This window comes from Muntiacus reevesi, chromosome 3 (assembly GCF_963930625.1).
Source record: "Muntiacus reevesi chromosome 3, mMunRee1.1, whole genome shotgun sequence".
Lineage (NCBI taxonomy): Eukaryota > Metazoa > Chordata > Mammalia > Artiodactyla > Cervidae > Muntiacus > Muntiacus reevesi.
Window position 1 is genome coordinate 201827805 of NC_089251.1, and position 19022 is coordinate 201846826.

General features: G+C 43.6%; 1 protein-coding gene across 1 annotated transcript in view; it reads right to left on the minus strand.

Annotated features, from left to right (window-relative positions):
• CFAP221 (cilia and flagella associated protein 221) overlaps positions 1-19022 on the minus strand; it is a 118339-nt gene that overhangs the window by 13971 nt on the left and 85346 nt on the right. Inside the window, exons 18-21 of the mRNA XM_065927815.1 lie at positions 18529-18636; positions 18300-18434; positions 5863-6021; positions 4390-4481 (exon numbers count right to left, since the gene is read on the minus strand). Of these exons, the coding sequence (XP_065783887.1) occupies positions 4390-4481; positions 5863-6021; positions 18300-18434; positions 18529-18636 (494 nt within the window). The remainder of the gene's footprint in view (positions 1-4389; positions 4482-5862; positions 6022-18299; positions 18435-18528; positions 18637-19022) is intronic.

Consider the following 19022-nt stretch of genomic DNA (forward strand, 5'->3'; position numbering starts at 1 on the left):
TTCACCCATCTATGAAATCGCAAAGTCTGGCACCGCTGGATTATTAATAGGTAATTTCTTCATTGATGCTGACTCAGATTTCATGGGAGTCACAGACTCAATAAATTCTTTCTGAATTTATTAAAGAGCAGAGAACCCAAGTGAGCTGTTTTGATTATTATGAATGCAAAAATGACTTGGAATAAATAAACATTAAATAACATTGCATGGTTTAACAAAAAGCATAACTCTCAGCAGCAAAAATACAGGGGAAATACCAGCTAAGAAACAGGTAATCTATTCAAGAACAATGACTGCAAGTTGGAATATCATTAGTGGGTCTGTGGGAAGTTAAAAAGGAATACCGTTATTATTCTGTAACTTTTTTAGAAACAAAAACATGACCTAGGATCTTACATCATGGAAATACATGATGAAGAAATAAAGAATCCTCTCTTGACTTTATAATCTGTCATGCAATTATGCTTTATTTTGAAACAAATTGGCCCAACAGAGCACTCAGACACAGAAGCTGGAGCTAACAACTCCTAGTTGGAGAGTTTTAATTCATATGGAATTCATGCTTAATTCAAGCCCAAAGTAACTGCACTCTGAGTGCCTTTTGAAAGAATAGCCTCAGGAGATTTTCCCAAGGACACAGCTTTGGGGAAAAAAAAAAACCCAAAACCAAGATGTTTTTGTCTTAATTCTTGAGACCCGTGCTTGCTGACAGCTGGTGGACCCTGGCCGTCTGCACTCCCCACCACTTCTCATTTTACATGTTCTGTCTAGGGGAGGGGGCCACACGCAGATGACTGGGGTCTGCTCTGAAGGGCCTTCACCCCTCAGCAAAATGAGGATCTGAGTCCGGGTGACGGAGGGTCACTGCCACCTGGCGGCAGCAGAGACTGCAAGGCCCAGTGGGTGGGAGGGCAGGAGTGGGAGGGGTTATTAGGGACAGTGCTGGAGGCACCACGCGGGTCCTGATGATGAGTGCTCCGCAGGGCCTCATCAGGAGGTCAGGTCCCCATTCCACAGACGAGGGAATCACTGCTCAAGGGCTTCAGGGATGGATGACTTCCCTAAGGAGCAGAGTGGGTGAAGGGCTATCGGGTCCCTCAGACACCAGAGTGTCCCTCTCTCTGTAAGGCTGTTCCCTCCAGCCCGAGGTTCCAGTAGGGAGAAGGGGGGTGGCTTGTGCCCAAACCTCAGAACTGCCCGAAGGTTTTCAGGGGGAAGTTTTTAAAGGCAAAACTTAGGGTGAGGGGCTGCAGAGTGTGAGCTAGTGGTGAGCTACAGACCCCTCTCCAGGTCCTATAGCTATAGCTCCACTCAGAAATGCCCAGATAACAGTATCTGATGCACATTCCTGAGTCACAGATGCCAAACCTCCCCCCACAAATGCAAGAAGTTAACTATTTGATGACCGTGACCACTGAGCCCCCAGACCTATGGTAACCTGAGAACTGACAACATGACATCATCCTGTAAACTCACCATCAGCCAATCAGAGACCTGTGTATGGTGAGCTGATCACACACCCTGCAACCCCCCTCCCTCACCTGGGCTTTAAAAATGCTTCCCTGAAAGCCAAGGGGAGTTGGGCTTTTTGAGCTTTAGCTGCCTTGTTCTCTTTGCTTGGTGCCTGCAATAAACACTTTCTTGGGGCTTCCCTGGTGACTCAGATGGTAAAGAATCCACCTGCAATGCAGGAGACCTGGGTTCGGTCCCTGGGTTGGGAAGATTCCTGGGCGAAGGGAATGGCAACCCACTCCAGTATTCTTGCCTGGAGAATCCCATGGACAGAGCAGCCTGGCGGGCCACAGTCCATGGGGACACAGCTGAGCAACTTACACTTCCATTACAACCTTGTGTCAGGAGACTGGCTTTGCTGTGCGCAGGTGAGCGGACCCAGGTTTGGTTCCGTAACATGAGTTCACAGAAAAGGAACTAACATTTCTGAGCCCCTCCCATGGCCCACATCCTCTGCTCGCTCTTATGCTCAGCTCCAGGCAAAGGAGGGCGGTAGAGACACACTGGAGAAAATGACCTGAAAGGAACAGCACGTGGAAAAGCCTGGATTTTGATGAATTCAGGAAGAGCTTTTCTGCTGGCAGTGGAGGAAGAAGTAAAGGTTAGGGTTCCAGGGTCACAAACGGGATTTCAATCGCCTTCTTGAATCCCTGGGGATATGTGGGTGACAGTGCATATGGGGTTGGTGCACATTGGGGTGAGCTTTCCTACTTAAAAAAATATTACTTGTTATTTGACTGTGTTGCGTCTTAGTTGCATCATGAGGGATCTTTCCTTGTGGCCCACAGACTCTCCAAGAGTTGCAGTGCACCGGCATAGTTGCCCTGTGGCAGATGGGATCCAAGCTCCCAGACCAGGGATCGAACCCATGTCGCCTGCACTGAAAGGCAGATTCTTAACCATTGGACCAACAGGGAAGTCGCCTCCTACTTTTACTAAAACGAAAATGTCAAGGCTGAGCAGGTCTGATCGGCCTGGGTTCTGGATGAGAGGGCTTGGCCCAAAGAGCTGACCAGAGAGTGTGGCTGAGGTCGCACGGCTCCTGAGGACCTAGGGGAATTCTGATGATGGTGAGGAACCAGGACGCTCTGGGAGAAGTCAGCTGATCCTGGTTGGTGGCAGTGTTTAGGCCTAGGCGGAGCTGACGACTCCTGGGGCTGTGGTGGGGCGTTGCCCCCTTGGGGAGGGCCTCGCTCCAGATCAAAGGATTTGAGTGACAGGTCACTGCTAATGGTCATCGTGTTGGGAGACTAGTCACGTTTGCTCACCAGCAACTCATTTTACTATGTTTGTAAGGACAATGGACCAAATAAGTAAATTCCAGGGCTCAGGAGCAGGTCACTGACCAGGCTGTGTCTTAAGGAAAAGGCATCAGCTGGTTGCTTGATCTTAGGGCTTTGAAGAACTGCTAGTTAAGCAAATTAGCAAGAATGTGCTTACTCTAAATTTCCTCCTTCTTTGGTCTAACACTGTTCCCATCTACCTGCTCTGTCTCTGATGACAGCTGTGGGGCCTCCCGGTGAAGGGCCAGGCTGGGGCATGGAGAGACCTGGATCCTTTGGTGTGGATATGGAGGGTGTAGGCAGCTAATCATGGCAATTCTAAAATGCTGAAAATGAACCATGACTATTTCAGTTGAATTATGCAGATTGGTTGTCTACTTTTATTGAAGCGTGGTCAATGATCCACCATGACATTAATTTTTTTTCTAAAAAACCCCAATTATTTATTTATTTGTTATTTATTTGCTTTTGGCTGTGCCGGGTCTCTGCTGCTGCACAGGGGCTTTCTCTAGTTGTGGTGAGTGGGGGTTATTCTCCAGCTGCAGGGCGTGGGATTTTCACTGCAGGGGTTTCTCTTGTGTGGACAGGGCATGGGCTCCAGCATTCAGGCTCAGCAGCTGTGGCACATGGGTCCAGCTGTCCCTCAGAATACGCGATCATCCAAGATCGGTGATCAAACCTGTGTCCCTGCACTGGCGGGGGGATTCCTAATCCCTGGAATATCAGGGAAGCCCTGTGACGTTAGTTTTTTTAAAGTTTATCTCACAAGCTATGATATGATCCTACAATCCCACTCCTGGGCATATATCTATTAAAAAAAACACAATTAGAAAAGGTATATGCACTTCAAAGTTCATAGCAGCAGTGTTTACAATACCAAGACATGGAGGCCACCTAAGTGTCCATCAACAGAGAAGTGGATCAAGAAGGTATGATAGATATACACCACGGAATATTACTCAGCTGTAAAAAAAAGAATGAAATAATGCCATCTGCAGCAACATGAATGGACCTTGAGATGATCATACTAAGTGTAAGACAAATATCATATGATATTACTTGTACGTGGAATCTAAAAATGATATAAATGAAATTATTTACAAAACAAAAATAGACTCACAGACATAGAAAAAAACTTATGGCTACCAAAGGAGAAAAGTAGGGGGTAGAGATAAATTAGAAGATTAGGATTAACATATACACACTACTATTTATAAAATAGGTAACCAGTAAGGACCTTCTATATATCACAGGGAACTATACTCAATATCTTGTAATAGTCAATAATGGAAGAGAATATAGAAAAAGAATTTACCTATATATATCTACATAGATACACATGCATATACACACATATCTGAGTCATTGTGCTGTAAATTTGAAACATAACATTGTAAATTAACTAGAAATCAACAAAACTTAAAAAAATAAAGTTTATCTCAAGATAGAGAGATGAAAATCAGTTACACATCATCATATCCCTCTGACTACCAGACTTCCCTCATGCACCAAACGTAAGATTTGATATTTTACTGGCAGGCAACTTTCGGGGTCACAGTCTCTGTAATCAGAGGGGTACGTGAGCGGGGGTTACCTCGGCGACACCTCTGTCTTCGAGGTTTCGGGCAGGGATGAGAGCACCAGGCTTTGGAACCTCTTCCAGGTCATCACTCCAGGTATTATGTCCTGTAAGAGAGCCAGCACAGGGGGACCATGGTACAGTGCAGCAAGCACTTCAGTTTCATTCAGCTGGCTAATTTTCAGTCTTAAAAGTTGAACTGCAAAATTTATCATTTAAGCTTAATATAAGTTTTCTGGGGCTAAAAAAGACAACTGCTCCAGCAAACAGTGTTCAACGAAGCAGCAGGAATTAAAGCAGGAGGAAGGAGAGGTTCGTGCCCTGACTTGTGAGGCAGAGAAGCAAGGGTCCTGGTGTGGAGGGGCCGGTCAGGCCCCTCGACCTGTTTGGATTACTGTGAATGTGATGCTAATGCGACATTTAGAGAGCTCCGGTCAGTTCATCAAAGGCTCTTCCGGGCAGTGGGGGGCGGGGGGGTGAGCCCGTGCCACTGCACTGAGATGCCAAGGGGGTGTGATCGGGGGCCACTGAGGGCGGGGCGCGTGATGGGGGCTGACAGAAAATGCGGCCGGGAAGACAGGCTGGTTGTGAAGGGGCTCACGGGCCAAGCTCATGAGCTTGGAGCTGCTCCCATGGGCAGCGGGGCCCATGGAGGGCTTTCAAAGTGGAAAAGGACTGGATAAGATTTGAACGGAAGGAAGGCTTCTGCGGTGGGGTGAGCGGTGGTGGTGGTGTGGTATTGGCACCCAGGTGGGAGAGAGGGAGCCATGAGGCGTGTAAGGCAGACTGGGGGGATCCACGATGGCTGGGCTCGGGGATCAGGAAGGAGAAGGGAGTGAGGACCACAGGGGTCATGGCTTGAACTGCACACCCAAGAGGCAGGAAAGTGATGTGGCAAGAGGTGTGAGGTGGGGCTGGCAGGAGCAGGGCCAAGATGATGACCTAAGGTGGGGTTTTGTCGAGTGTGGAAGGGCTGAGGGTCACCCGCAGGAGAGGTGGCTGGAAACTGAGGTCAGGCTGGTTATCCAGGGAAGAAGGGACTCTGGGGAGCCTCCTTCTCACTGTGTGCTGCTCACATCACCACCTTGTCCCTTCTGACCTCTCTCTCTTTGTTAGGGAGCAAAGAGAGAGAGTGTCAGACCCCAGGACTGTGACCACAATGTGACTTCTCTTACACGGTCACAGTGGGAATAAAGTGATGTTAGGCACAGCCCTCAAAGGAAAAGAATAAGAATGTTGAGAGGGGGCAACGTGAAGTCTGGGAAGGGGCAGAGGCAGACGGGGTGGTGTGGGGAACCCGCCGCCCCGCTCCAGGGCTGGGGCATGCCAGGGCCCCCGTGCCATGGTTACTATCCCTGTTCTGCAGCCGTGGCTGCAAACTCTCTCATTGCCAGTTCCAGCTGTGACGCCCCACTTCCTCGTCCCCCAGCCCCTGGCCCCTGCAGCCCAGGCCCAGTTCTGCCGCTGAGCCTGGGACGACGGCTCTACCGTGTGATGGAGAAACTGCTTCTGGGTGATGGGGATGCTAGAGCCGCAGTGGCACTCCTTGGTGAACTTGTACTTGGGGTGGGAGCACAGGTGGTAATCGACCAAGGTTTCCGCGTAAGTCAGAGGGTGCTTCACAGCAAACAGCCCTGGGCTGGGATTCTGCAGAGGAGGAAGAGAAAAAAGGAGTGTCTTTTGCTGACCAGCTTTCACCGCGGGCACAGGACTGGCATCAGCTGAGGTTCCCCACGGCTCCCAGCAGGACGGACGCTCTGACTCCGCGTCAGCCTGTCTGGGAAAGAGAAGGAGGAGAGTAGAGGGGGCTGCAGGCGGGCTGTGGTCATGGTCACTCACAGACGTCACTTTGCTGGCTGAAGAACCTCATCACGTATCACATGGATTTACTAGGCTCCCGTGGAAACCAGCACAAATGAAACCACAGCTTAAAGTGTTTGTTTCTAAATTTGATCACTCCTAACTGTAAATAAGCAACCTGGTTTTAAAAAGCAAATGCGCTTCTGGTTTTGGAAAGGAAAAACAGCTTTTTAAAAACTAGTTTAAAGAGAAGATAAAGGAGAGGGTGGCATCTGATATATCAGGAAACGTCAACATTTAACGTTGTTTTGGTGATGTCTTTCATTCAGGAAGGGTCCATTTGGATGTACTCTCTGGCTTTAAGGGAGATAATGGTTTTTTTTTTTTTTTTCTTTTTTCTTTCTTTTTTTTTTTTTTTTTTACTAATTTTCCAGTGGGATTAATGGAGGTACAGAGCAATTATATCAAAATATAAAAAAACATGGAGCCTTTTAATGTTCCTTCTGGGGCTTGTCCAATAAAAACCCTGCTCTTGTCGCAAACAACATAGCTTTCCGCTCCCTCGTGGTTAATTCAGATGTTTAAGAACCACTGAGATTCTGTTCTTTTTGTCTGAGTAATTTTTTAAAAACAATTTTAAAACATACACACAAACCTCCATATGACTGATGGAAACCCAATCTCACTGTCAAGATATAAACGACCCCCACAACTTAAAGACGAGGCAGCCAGGCCTGGGAGGAGGAACAGCAGAACTTGGTTGCAGTGGATTGATGAATGTGTTCCAGACACAAATGCTGGGCAGACAGTCTTCCGTTACTTCAGGGAAGCTGACCTACAGCCAGGGCCGAGGAGAAAGATGCTGAGCAAGTGGGCAGGGAGGGGATGGTGCCCTGTGAGGGATTCGGCAGGGCCCCAGCGACCACATCTCAATGAGCTCTGCAGCTGAGGGAAGAGGCAGGAGATACCTATGTGTCCAGAGCAGCTCTTTTCCCATTCTTCAGTGTGCCACATGGGGTGCGGGCTGAGACAGGGGCAAATGCAAACACTGTCTCCCAAATCTGACCCAGATAGCGACTGCAGGGTCGGAAACAAACAAGGTGAAGGATGGAGGCCCTGGCAAGAGAGAGCCAGGGAGGTCGAGGATGCAGAGGGAGGCAGGTGGGTGGGGAGATGGGGGATGTTCCCTATTCTTGGGCAGGTTCCCTTAAGTACACCTGGGTGCAAGGACAGGACGGGAGGAGCCAAGGCTAGGAGACAAAGCAAGCGGCCCAGCTTTGCACCACTCAGGCGCTCGGGCACAGTCACTCCAGAGACGGGACGAACTTTTTGACCAACCCAATAATAAAGAGCACTTATTTTGTCTTAACTGTGTCATTATGTTTCTCTGCCAGGCCAGGCAGAGGCTTGGATTATAACTTTTGGGTGAAGGTTCACTATCATGACCTCTGGGTCAGTGACAGAGGGAAGTTCTAATATCAAAGCCAGATGGACTCTATTAATATTTTTAAATTTTCCATCAAGTCTTAAAAATCATACCAAATATTAGTTGGCACCCTATCTGGAACACATATCAATTTCTAGTTGACTCTCTCCCTTAGAGTTTATAATGGCTTTTTATTTTGCTTTAATGATGTGCCTTTATGAATCCTGTACTGTCGTTGCATGGAGTCCATCCTGTCCCGGATGCCTCCTCTGGCCCCTGTAGATAATGCACAGATATCATCCCAAGACTTACTGTAGAGCTTTCCTTGTTATTACCACTGTTTATTGCTGACAAAGGTCCATCCAGTCAAAGTTATCGTTTCTCCAGTAGTTGTGTATGGATGTGAGAGTTAGACCATAAAGAAGGCTGAGTACCAAAGAATTGATGCTTTCAAATTGTGGTGCTGGAGAAGACTCTTGAAGGTCTCTTGGACAGCAAAGAGATCAAAGCAGTCAATCCTAAAGGAAATAAACTCTGAATGTTCATTGGAAGGACTGATGCTGAAGCTGAATCTCCAATACTTTAGCCACAAGAGAGTGGTGTCCAAACCTTACCATGGAGATCCCAGGGTTTCACTGGGATACCCTTCTCAGGAAAGCCCCTCTCCCACTGCCAGCCCAGCCTTTCTATGTAGAACTTCAGCTGATGAGAATGTTCTGGTGCCAAGTGCAGTCTGGAAATCACTGACCTAAATGTCCTGTGACGTTCAGTTCAGTTCAGTTCAGTCACTCAGTCGTGTCCAACTCTTTGTGACCCCATGAACCACTGCACGCCAGGCTTCCCTATCCATCACCAATTCCCGGAGCTTACTCAGACTCATGTCCATTCAGTTGGTGATGTCATCCAACCATCTCATCCTCTGTCGTCCCCTTCTCCTCTTGCCTTCAATCTTTCCCAGTATCAGGGTCTTTCCCAATGAGTCAGTTCTTTGCATGAGGTGGCCAAAGTATTGGAGTTTCAGCTTTAGCATCAGTCCTTCTAATGAATATTCAGCATTGATTTCCTTTAGAATGGACTGGTTGGATCTCAAGAGTCTTCTCCAACACCACAGTTCAAAAGTTACAATTCTTCAAGACTCGGCTTTCTTTATAGTCCAACTCTCACATCTATACATGACTACTGGAAAAACCATAGCTTTGATTAGATGGATATTTGTCAGCAAAGTAATGTCTCTGCTTTTTAATATGCTCTCTAGATTGGTCACAGCTTTTCTTCCAAGGAGCAAGTGTCTTTTAATTTCATGGCTGCAGTCACCATCTGCAGTGATTTTGGAGCCGAAGAAAATAGTTTGTCACTGTTTCCACTGTTTCCCCATCTATTTGCCATGAAGTGATGGAACCAGATGCCATGATCTTAGTTTTCTGAATGTTGAGTTTTAAGCCAACTTTTTCACTGTCCTCTTTCACTTTCATCAAGAGGTTCTTTAGTTCTTCTTCCCTCTCTGCCATAAGGGTGGTATCATCTGCATATCTGAGGCTATTGATATTTCTCCCTACAGTCGTGATTACAGCTTGTGCTTCATCCAGCCCAGCGTTTCTCATGATGTACTCTGCATATAAGTTAAATAACCTGGGTGACATACAGCCTTGATGTACTCCTTTCCCGATTTGAAACCAGTCTGTTGTTCCATGCCCAGTTCTAACTGCTGTTTCTTGACCTGCATACAGGTTTCTCAGGAGGCAGGTAAGATGGTCTGGTGTTCCCATCTCCTTAAGAATTTTCCACAGTTTGTTGTGATCCACACAGTCAAAGGCTTTGGCATAGTCAATAAAGCAGAAGTATATGTCTTTCTGGAACTCTCTTGCTTTTTTGATGATCCAATAGATGTTGGCCATTTGATCTCTGGTTCCTTTGCCTTTTCTAAATCTAGCTTGAACATCTGGAAGTTCACGGTTCACATACTGTTGAAGACTGGTTTGGAGAATTTTGAGCATTACTTTGCTAGTGTGTGAGATGAGTGCAATTATATGGTAGTTTGAAGATTCTTTGGCATTGCCTTTCTTTGGGACTGGAATGAAAACTGATCTTTTCGAGTCCTATGGCCACCACTGAGTTTTCCAAATTTGCTGGCATATTGAGTGCAGCAATTTAACAGCATCATCTTTTAGGATTTGAAATAGTTCAGTTGGAATTTCATAACCCCCACTAGCTTTGTTTGTAGTGATGCTTTCTAGGGCCCACTTGACTTCTCAATCCAGGATGTCTGGCTCTAGGTGAGTGATCACATCATCTTGATTATCTAGGTCATGAAGATCTTTTTTGTATAGTTCTTCTGTTTATTCTTGCCACCTCTTATTATCTTCTGCTTCTGTTAGATCCATACCGTTTCTGTCCTTTATTGTGTGTATCTTTGCATGGAATGTTCCCTTGGTATCTCTAATTTTCTTGATGAGATCTTTAGTCTTTCCCATTCTATTGTTTTCCTGTATTTCTTTGCATTTATCACTGAGGAAGGCTTTCTTATCTCTCCTTGCTATTCTTTGGAACTCTGCATTCAAATGGGTATATCTTTCCTTTTCTCTTTTGCATTTAGCTTCTCTTCTTTTCTCAGCTATTTGTAAGGCCTCCTCAGACAACATTTTACCTTTTTGCATTTTTTTTTTTTCTTGGGGATGTTCTTGATCATTGCCTCCTGTAGAATGTTACGAACCTCCATCCATAGTTCTTCAAGCACTGTGTCTATAAAATCTAATCCCTTGAATCTGTTTGTCATTTCCACTGCATAATCGTAAGGGATTTGATTTAGGTCATATCTGAATGGTCTAGTGGTTTTCCCTACTTTCTTCAATCTAAGTCTGAATTTTGCAATAAGGAATTTATGATCCGAGACACAGTCAGCTCCTGGTCTTGTTTTTGCTGACTGTATAGAGCTTCTCCATCTTTACCTGCAAAGAATACAATCAATCTGATTTCGGTATTGACCATCTGGTGAGGTCCATGTGTAGAGCTGTCTCTTTGGTTGTTGGAAGAGGGTGTTTGCTATGACCAGTGCGTTCTCTTGGCAAAACTCTATTAACCTTTGCCCTGCTTCATTTTGTACTCCAAGGCCAAACTTGCCTGTTACCCCAGGTATCTCTTGATTTCCTACTTTGGCATTCTTATCCTCTAGGATGAAAGAGATGTCTGTTTTTGGTGTTAGTTCTAGAAGGTCTTGTAGCTCTTCACAGGACCATTCAACTTCAGCTTCTTCAGCATTACTGATTATACCTCTGAGTTTATCCCAGCCCTGACTCTCTCTTTTTGAGGAACTGCCCCTCTACCCTGCCTTGAGACTACCAGAACATTCCCCCTAGTGGCCAAAACACAGGTATCACAGCCCTCTGGAGGAAAGCAGCAGAGCTAGGAAGAGGAGCACTGAGGCCAACAGCCAGGAACCAGGCAGGTTTGCATCCCATCTGCCCGTGGTGTGACCACCAGCGCCTCTGCCCCATCAGAGACACAGGTTCTCCCAGGGGAGACTTTCTCAGCAGTATCTAAGCTCCTTCTTCATTCTGCATGTGTGTGTATTCTTACAAAACAGACCATAATCAGGGCAACGACAGTGACATTTTACCGATGATTCTGCACTTACATAGAACCTCCTCAGGTTTCCTGTCTGGCTTTTAGTCAGGGTTCATAATGGCCTTTTATTTTGCTTTAATGGTGTGCCTTTATGAAACCTGTACTGTTGTCACGTGGAGTCCATGCTGCCCTGGATGCCTCCTCTGGCCCCTGGAGACGATGCACAGACATCACTCCAACACTCCACCATTATGCTTTGCTTGTTATACTTAAGGTTTGCATGCCACCTCAGTCACTTCAGTCGTTTCCAAGAGCTCATCCAAAAGCCTCCATACCTACACTGAAACCAAGCTCCACCCGAGAGCCAACGAGTTTCAGAGCAAGACATACCACGCTAATTCATCAACAACACAGGAACGTAGCCCTGAGCACAAAAATACAGGCGGCCAAAAGTCACACCAACCCATAGACCCCTCAAAACTCACTACTGGACACGTCATTGCACTCCAGAGAGAAGAGATCCAGCTCACCCACCAGAACACCGACGCAAGCTTCCCTAACCAGGAAACCTTGACAAGCCACTTGTCCAATCCCACCCACAGGGAGGAACTTCCACAATAAGGAGGCACCACAGACTTCCAGCATACAGAAAGACCACCCCAAACACAGCAACCTAAACAAGATGAAAAGGCAGAGAAATACTCAGCAGGTAAAGGAACATGATAAAGCAAACCAAACCAAACCAAAAAGGAGGATGAAGGGAGTCTACCTGGAAAAGAATTCAGAATAATGATAGTAAAAATGATCCAAAATCTTGAAAACAAAATGGAGTTACAGATAAATAGTCTGGAGACAAGGATTGAGAAGATGCAAGAAAAGTTTGACAAGGACCTAGAAGAAATAAAAAAGAGTCAATCAATAATAATGCAATAACAGATCAATAGCACTCTGGAGGGAACCAACAGTAGAATAACTGAGGCAGAAGATAGGATAAGTGAGGTTGAAGGTAGAATGGTGGAAATAAATGAAGCAGAGAGGAAAAAAGAAAAAAGAATTAAAATAAGTGAGGACAACCTTAGAGACATCTGGGACAATGTTAATTGCCCCAGCGTTCGAATCATAGGAGTCCCAGAAGAAGAAGACAAAAAAAAAAGGCCATGAGAAAATACTTGAGGAGATAATAGTTGAAAACTTCCCTAAAACGGGGAAGGAAATAGCCACCCAAGTCCAAAAAACCCAGAGAGTCCCAAACAGGATAAACCCAAGGCAAAACACCCCAAGACATATACTAATCAAATTAACGAAGATCAAACACAAAGAACAAATATTAAAAGCAGCAAGGGAAAAACAACAAATAACTCACAAGGGGATCCCCATAAGGACAACAGCTGATCTTTCTTTCTTTCTTTATTTTTTTCCATTTATTTTTATTAGTTGGAGGCTAATTACTTTACAATACTGTAGTGGGTTTTGTCATACACTGACATGAATCAGCCATGGATTTACATGTATTCCCCATCCCGATCCCCCCTCCCACCTCCCTCTCTACCTGATCCCTCTGGGTCTTCCCAGTGCACCAGGCCTGAGCACTTGTCTCATGCATCCAGTCTGGGCTGGTGATCTGTTTCACCCTAGATAATATACATGTTTCAATGCTGTTCTCTCAAAATATCCCACCCTCGCCTTCTCCCTCAGAGTCCAAAAGACTGTTCTGTACATCTGTGTCTCTTTATCTGTTTTGCATATAGGGTTATCATTACCATCTTTCTAAATTCCATATATATGTGTTAGTATGCTGTAATGGTCTTTATCTTTCTGGCTTACTTCACTCTGTATAATGGGCTCCAGTTTCATCCATCTCATTAAAACTGATTCAAATGAATTCTTTTTAATGGCTGAGTAATATTCCATGGTGTATATGTACCACAGCTTCCTTATCCATTCGTCTGTTGATGGGCATCTAGGTTGCTTCCATGTCCTGGCTAAACAGCTGATTTTTCAATAGAAACTCTTCAAGCCAGAAGGGAATGGCAGGACATAATTAAAGTAATGGAAGAGAAAAACCTACAACCCAGATTACTGTACCCAGAAAGGATCTCATTCAAATATGAAGGAGAAATCAAAAGTTTTACAGACAAGCAAAAGCTCAGAGAATTCAGTACCACCAAACCCGCTGTTCAACAAATGCTAAAGGATCTTCTCTAGACAGGAAACACCGAAAAGGTTTATAAACTCGAACCCAAAACAACAAAGTAAATGGCAACAGGATCATATTTATCAATAACTACCTTAAATGTAAACGGGTTGAATGCCCCAACCAAAAGACAAAGACCAGCTGAATGGATACAAAAACAAGGCCCCTACATATGCTGCCTACAAGAGACCCACCTCAAAACAAGGGACACAAACAGACTGAAAGTGAAGGGCTGGAAAAGGATATTTCACGCAAAAGGAGACCAAAAGAAAGCAGGAGTCGCAATACTCCTATCAGATAAAAGAGACTTTGAAATAAAGGCTGTGAAAAGAGACAAAGAAGGACACTAAATAATGATCAAAGGATCAATCCAAGAAGAAGATATAACAATTATAAATATATATATACACCCAACATAGGAGCACTGCAATATGTAAGGCAAATGCTAACAAGTATGAAAGGGGAAATTAACAATAACACAATAATAGTGGGAGACTTTAACACCCCACTCACACCTATGGATAGATCAACTAAACAGGAAATTAGCAAGGAAACACAAACTTTAAATGAGACAATGGTCCAGTTAGACCTAATTGATATCTATAGGACATTTCACCCCAAAACAATCAACTTCACCTTTTTCTCAAGTGCACACGGAACCTTCTCCAAAATAGATCACATCCTGGGCCATAAATCTAGCCTTGGTAAATTCAAAAAAACTGAAATCATCTCAAGCATCTTTTCTGATCACAATGCAGTAAGATTAGATGTCAACTACAGGAAAAAAACTATTAAAAATACAAACATATGGAGGCTAAACAACACACTTCTGAATAACCAATAAATCACAGAAGAAATAAAAAAAATAAAAATATGCATAGAAATGAATGAAAATGAAAACACAACAACCCAAAACCTATGGGATTCAGTAAAAGCAATGCTAAGGGGAAGGTTCAGAGCAATACAAGCCTACCTCAAGAAACAGGAGAAAAATCAAATAAATAACCTAACTCTACACCTAAAACAACTAGAAAAAGAAGAAATGAAGCACCTCAGGGTTAGTAGAGGGAAAGAAATAATAAAAATTAGGGCAGAAATAAATGCAAAAGAAACAAAGGAGACCATAGCCAAAATCAACAAAGCTAAAAGCTGGTTCTTTGAGAAGATAAATAAAATAGACAAACCATTAGCCAGACTCATCAAGAAAAAAAGGGAGAAGAGTCAAATCAACAAAATCTGAAATGAAAAGGGAGAAATCACAACAGACAACACAGAAATATAAAGGATCATAAGAGACTACTAGTAGCAACTATATGCCAATAAAATGGATAACTTGGAAGAAAGGGACAAATTCTTAGAAAAGTATAACTTTCCAAAACTGAACCAGGAAGAAATAGAAAATCTTAACAGACCCATCACAAGCACAGCAATCAAAACTGTAATCAGAAAGCTTCCAACAGGACCAGATGGCATCATAGCTGAATTTTACCAAAAATTTAAAGAAGAACTAACACCTATCCTACTCAAACTCTTCCAGAAAATTGCAGAGGAAGGTAAACTTCCAAACTCAATTCTGTGAGGCCACCATCATCCTAACACCAAAGCCAGACAAAGATGCCACAAAAAAAGAAAACTACAGGCCCATATCACTGATGAACATAGATGCAAAAATCCTTAACAAAATTCTAGTAAACAGAATCCAACAACATATTAAAAAGATCATACATCATGACCAAGTGGGTTTTATCCCAGGGATGCAAGGATTCTTCAATATTCACCAATCAATCAATGTGATACACCACATTAACAAATTGAAAGATAAAAACTATATGATTATCTCAATAGATGCAGAGAAAGCCTTTGACAAAATTCAACATCCATTTATGATAAAAACCCTGCAGAAAGCAGGTATAGAAGGAACATATCTCAACATAGTAAAAGCCATATATGATAAACCCACAGCAAACCTTATCCTCAATGGTGAAAAATTGAAAGCATTTCCCCTAAAGTCAGGAAGGAACAAGACAAGGATGCCCACTCTCACCACTACTATTCAACATAGTTTTGGAAATTTTAGCCACAGCAATCAGAGAAGAAAAAGAAATGAAAGGAATCCAGATTGGGCAAGAAGAAGTAAAACTCTCACTGTTTGCAGATGACATGATCCTCTACATAGAAAACCCTAAAGACTCCACCAGAAAATTACTAGAGCTAATCAATATAAAGTTTCAGGATATAAAATTAACACACAGAGATCCCTTGCATTCCTATACACTAGCAATGAGAAAACAGAAAGAGAAATTAAGGAAACAATTCCATTCACCATTACAATGAAAAGAATAAAATACTTTGGAATAAATCTACCTAAAGAAACAAAAGACCTATATATAGAAAACTATAAAACACTGATGAAAGAAATCAAACTGACACAAATAGATGGAAAAATATACCATGTTCATGGATTGGAAGAATCAATATAGTGAAAATGAGTATACGAACTAAAGCAGTCTATAGATTCAATGCAATCCCTATAAAGCTACCAATGGTATTTTTCAGAGAACTAGAACAAATAATTTCACAATTTGTATGGAAATACAAAAAAACCTTAAATAGCCAAAGCAATCTTGAGAAAGAAGAATGGAACTGGAGGAATCAACCTGCCTGACCTCAGGCTATACTACAAAGCTACAGTCATCAAGACAGTATGGTACTGGCACAAAGACAGAAATAAAGATCAGTGGAACAAAATTGAAAGCCCATAGATAAATCCACGCACCTATGGACACCTTATCTTTGACAAAGGAGGCAAGGATATACAATGGAAAAAAGACAATCTCTTTAACAAGTGGTACTGGGAAAACTGGTCAACCACTTGTAAAAGAATGAAACTAGAACACTTTTCTAACACCACAAACAAAAATAAACTCAAAAAGGATTAAAGATCTAAAGGTAAGACCAGAAACTATAAAACTCCTAGAGGAAAACATAGGCAAAACACTCTCTGACATAAATCACAGCAGGATTCTCTATGACCCACCTCACAGAGTAATGGAAATAAAAGTGAAAATAAACAAATGGGACCTAATTAAACTTAAAAGCTTCTGCACAATGAAGGAGACTATAAGCAAGGTGAAAAGACAGCCTTCAGAATGGGAGAAAATAATACCAAACAAAGCAACTGGCAAAGAATTAACCTCAAAAATATACAAGCAGCTCCTGCAGCTCAATTCCAGAAAAATAAATGACCCAATCAAAAAATGGGCCAACAAACTAAACAGACATTTCTCCATAGAAGACATACAGATGGCTAACAAACACAAGAAAAGATGCTCAACATCACTCATTATCAGAGAAATGCAAATCAAAACCACAATGAGGTACCATCTCACACTGGTCAGAATGGCTGCTATCAAAAAGTCTACAAACAATAAATGCTGGAGAGGGTGTGGAGAAAAAGGAACCCTCTTACACTGTTGGTGGGAATGCAAACTAATACAGCCACTGTGGAGAATAGTGTGGAGATTCCTTAAAAAACTGGAAATAGAACTGCCATATGACCCAGCAATCCCACTCCTGGGCATACACACTGAGGAAACCAGAACTGAAAGAGACACGTGTACCCCAATGTTCATCGCAGCAGTGTTTATAATAGCCAGGACATGGAAGCAACGTAGATGCCCATCAGCAGATGAATGGATAAGGAAGCTGTGGTACATATACACCATGGAATATTACTCAGCTATTAAAAAGAATGCATTTGCATCAGTTCTAATGAGGTGGATGAAACTGGAGCCTATTATACAGAGTGAAATAAGTCAGAAAGAAAAAGACCAATACAGTATACTAGCGCATATATATGGAATTTAGAAAGACGGTAACATTGACCCTATATGGGAGACAATGAAAGAGACACAGATGTAAAGAACAGACTTTTGGACACTGTGGGAGAAGGTGAGGGTGGGATGATTTGAGAGAAGAGCATTGAAACATGTATATTATCATGTGTGAAACAGATCGCTGGTCTGGTTTGATGCATGAGACAGGGTGCTCAGGGCTGGTGCACTGGGATGACCCAGAGGGATGGGATGGGGAGGGAGGTGGAGGGGGGCTCAGGATGGGGGACACATGTGCACCCATGGCTGATTCATGTGAATGTATGGCAAAACCACCACAATATTGTAAAGTAATTAGCCTCCAATTAAAATAAATAAATAAAAAATAAAATGTGTATTTTGGACCAATAAAGCATTAAAAGAAAAGGGAGCCAGGGATCAGTGTGGCAGGGACATGGCGTCCAAAGATGGGATAAGGGATCAACTCGAGCTTCGGGAAGGAGTTTGAGGTGACTTTACTTTTTCCTGTTGTATTTTCTTTTTAAAAAATATATACATATATGTTACCTTTAAAACTTGTGAATCACTGTACTGTACACCTGTACATTAATTTATATAATGTTATATGGAAACTATGCTTAAAATAAACACAAAAATACATACGTGCATATTACAGATAATTGGAAATGGCCATAAAGCTATTGTCTTAAAAAATAAATGCTGGAGTCGTTAAAAGAAACATTGATATGCTCCAAGCAATAAAGTTTGGCCAGCAATTTCAAAAGTGAGATGTTGTTTAACCCCTGAAATTCCAAAGAGAGAAAAATATTTCCAATTGGTGCTTCTGTCTTCTTTTTTTCAAATGTCTTTTTTTTTTTTTAAATGAAGTATAGTTGATTTACAGTATTGTGTCAGTTTTGGGTGTTCAGCAAAGTGATCATTTTATGTGCAGTTAGGAGTACTTGCTAATCTCACACTCCCAGTTTACTCTGCCCCCCATTCCCCTTTGGTAACCATAAGCAAGCTTGTTTTCTATTTGTTTTTGTTTTCTTATGAAGTAACTGCTAAAACAAAGAGACAGGGAACCATGACTTCTGCTGAAGGCACTTACAAAAATATAAAGTGGGTCGTAATCCGGAGCTTGCGCCAAGGCCTCGGGGAGTTCTATGCTCGGGACGGCGGTCTCACCGGGCGGCTGGGGTGAGGAATCCTGCTTGGGCAGGGTGATGACTGTGGTAGCTTCGTCCTGTGCCAGGACCAAGGGCACCACGTGAGTCTCGGGGCCTGGGCAGCGAGGAAACGGTGGGGGCGGCACCTCTCCCAAAGGTGGGACGCGTTACCTCAGCTCCTTGCCTCAGGGCCCGCGCCAGCTTCTGAGGCCTGTAGCTGGCTGCAGACCCCTGCACAGACACCGGATGGTACCCCTTGATCTTGTAGAGCTGAGGAACCTGCGGGAGGGAAGACAGGAGCTCATGGCCCTTGAGAGGCATTGCCCAGCCCTGGGGCCCTGGGCGGTTTGGACCAGCCCTGTCAACACAGTCCTGGCCCTGTTCTGGGTCCCAACACACAGGAGGGTTCATAGTTACCTATAGATACACTGAACACTGGTTTGTCAATTTAAAACATGCATATTTTACAAGGACCTATGGTACAGCCCACGGAACGATACTCAATGTTTTGTAAGAACCTCTAAGAGAAAATGGGCTTCCTTGCTGGCTCCGTCAGTAAAAAAATCTGCCTGTAATGCAGGAGACCCGGGTTCGACACCTGGATCAGGAAGATCCCCTGGAGGAGGAAACGGCAACCCGTGCCAGTATTCTTGCCTGGGAGTTCC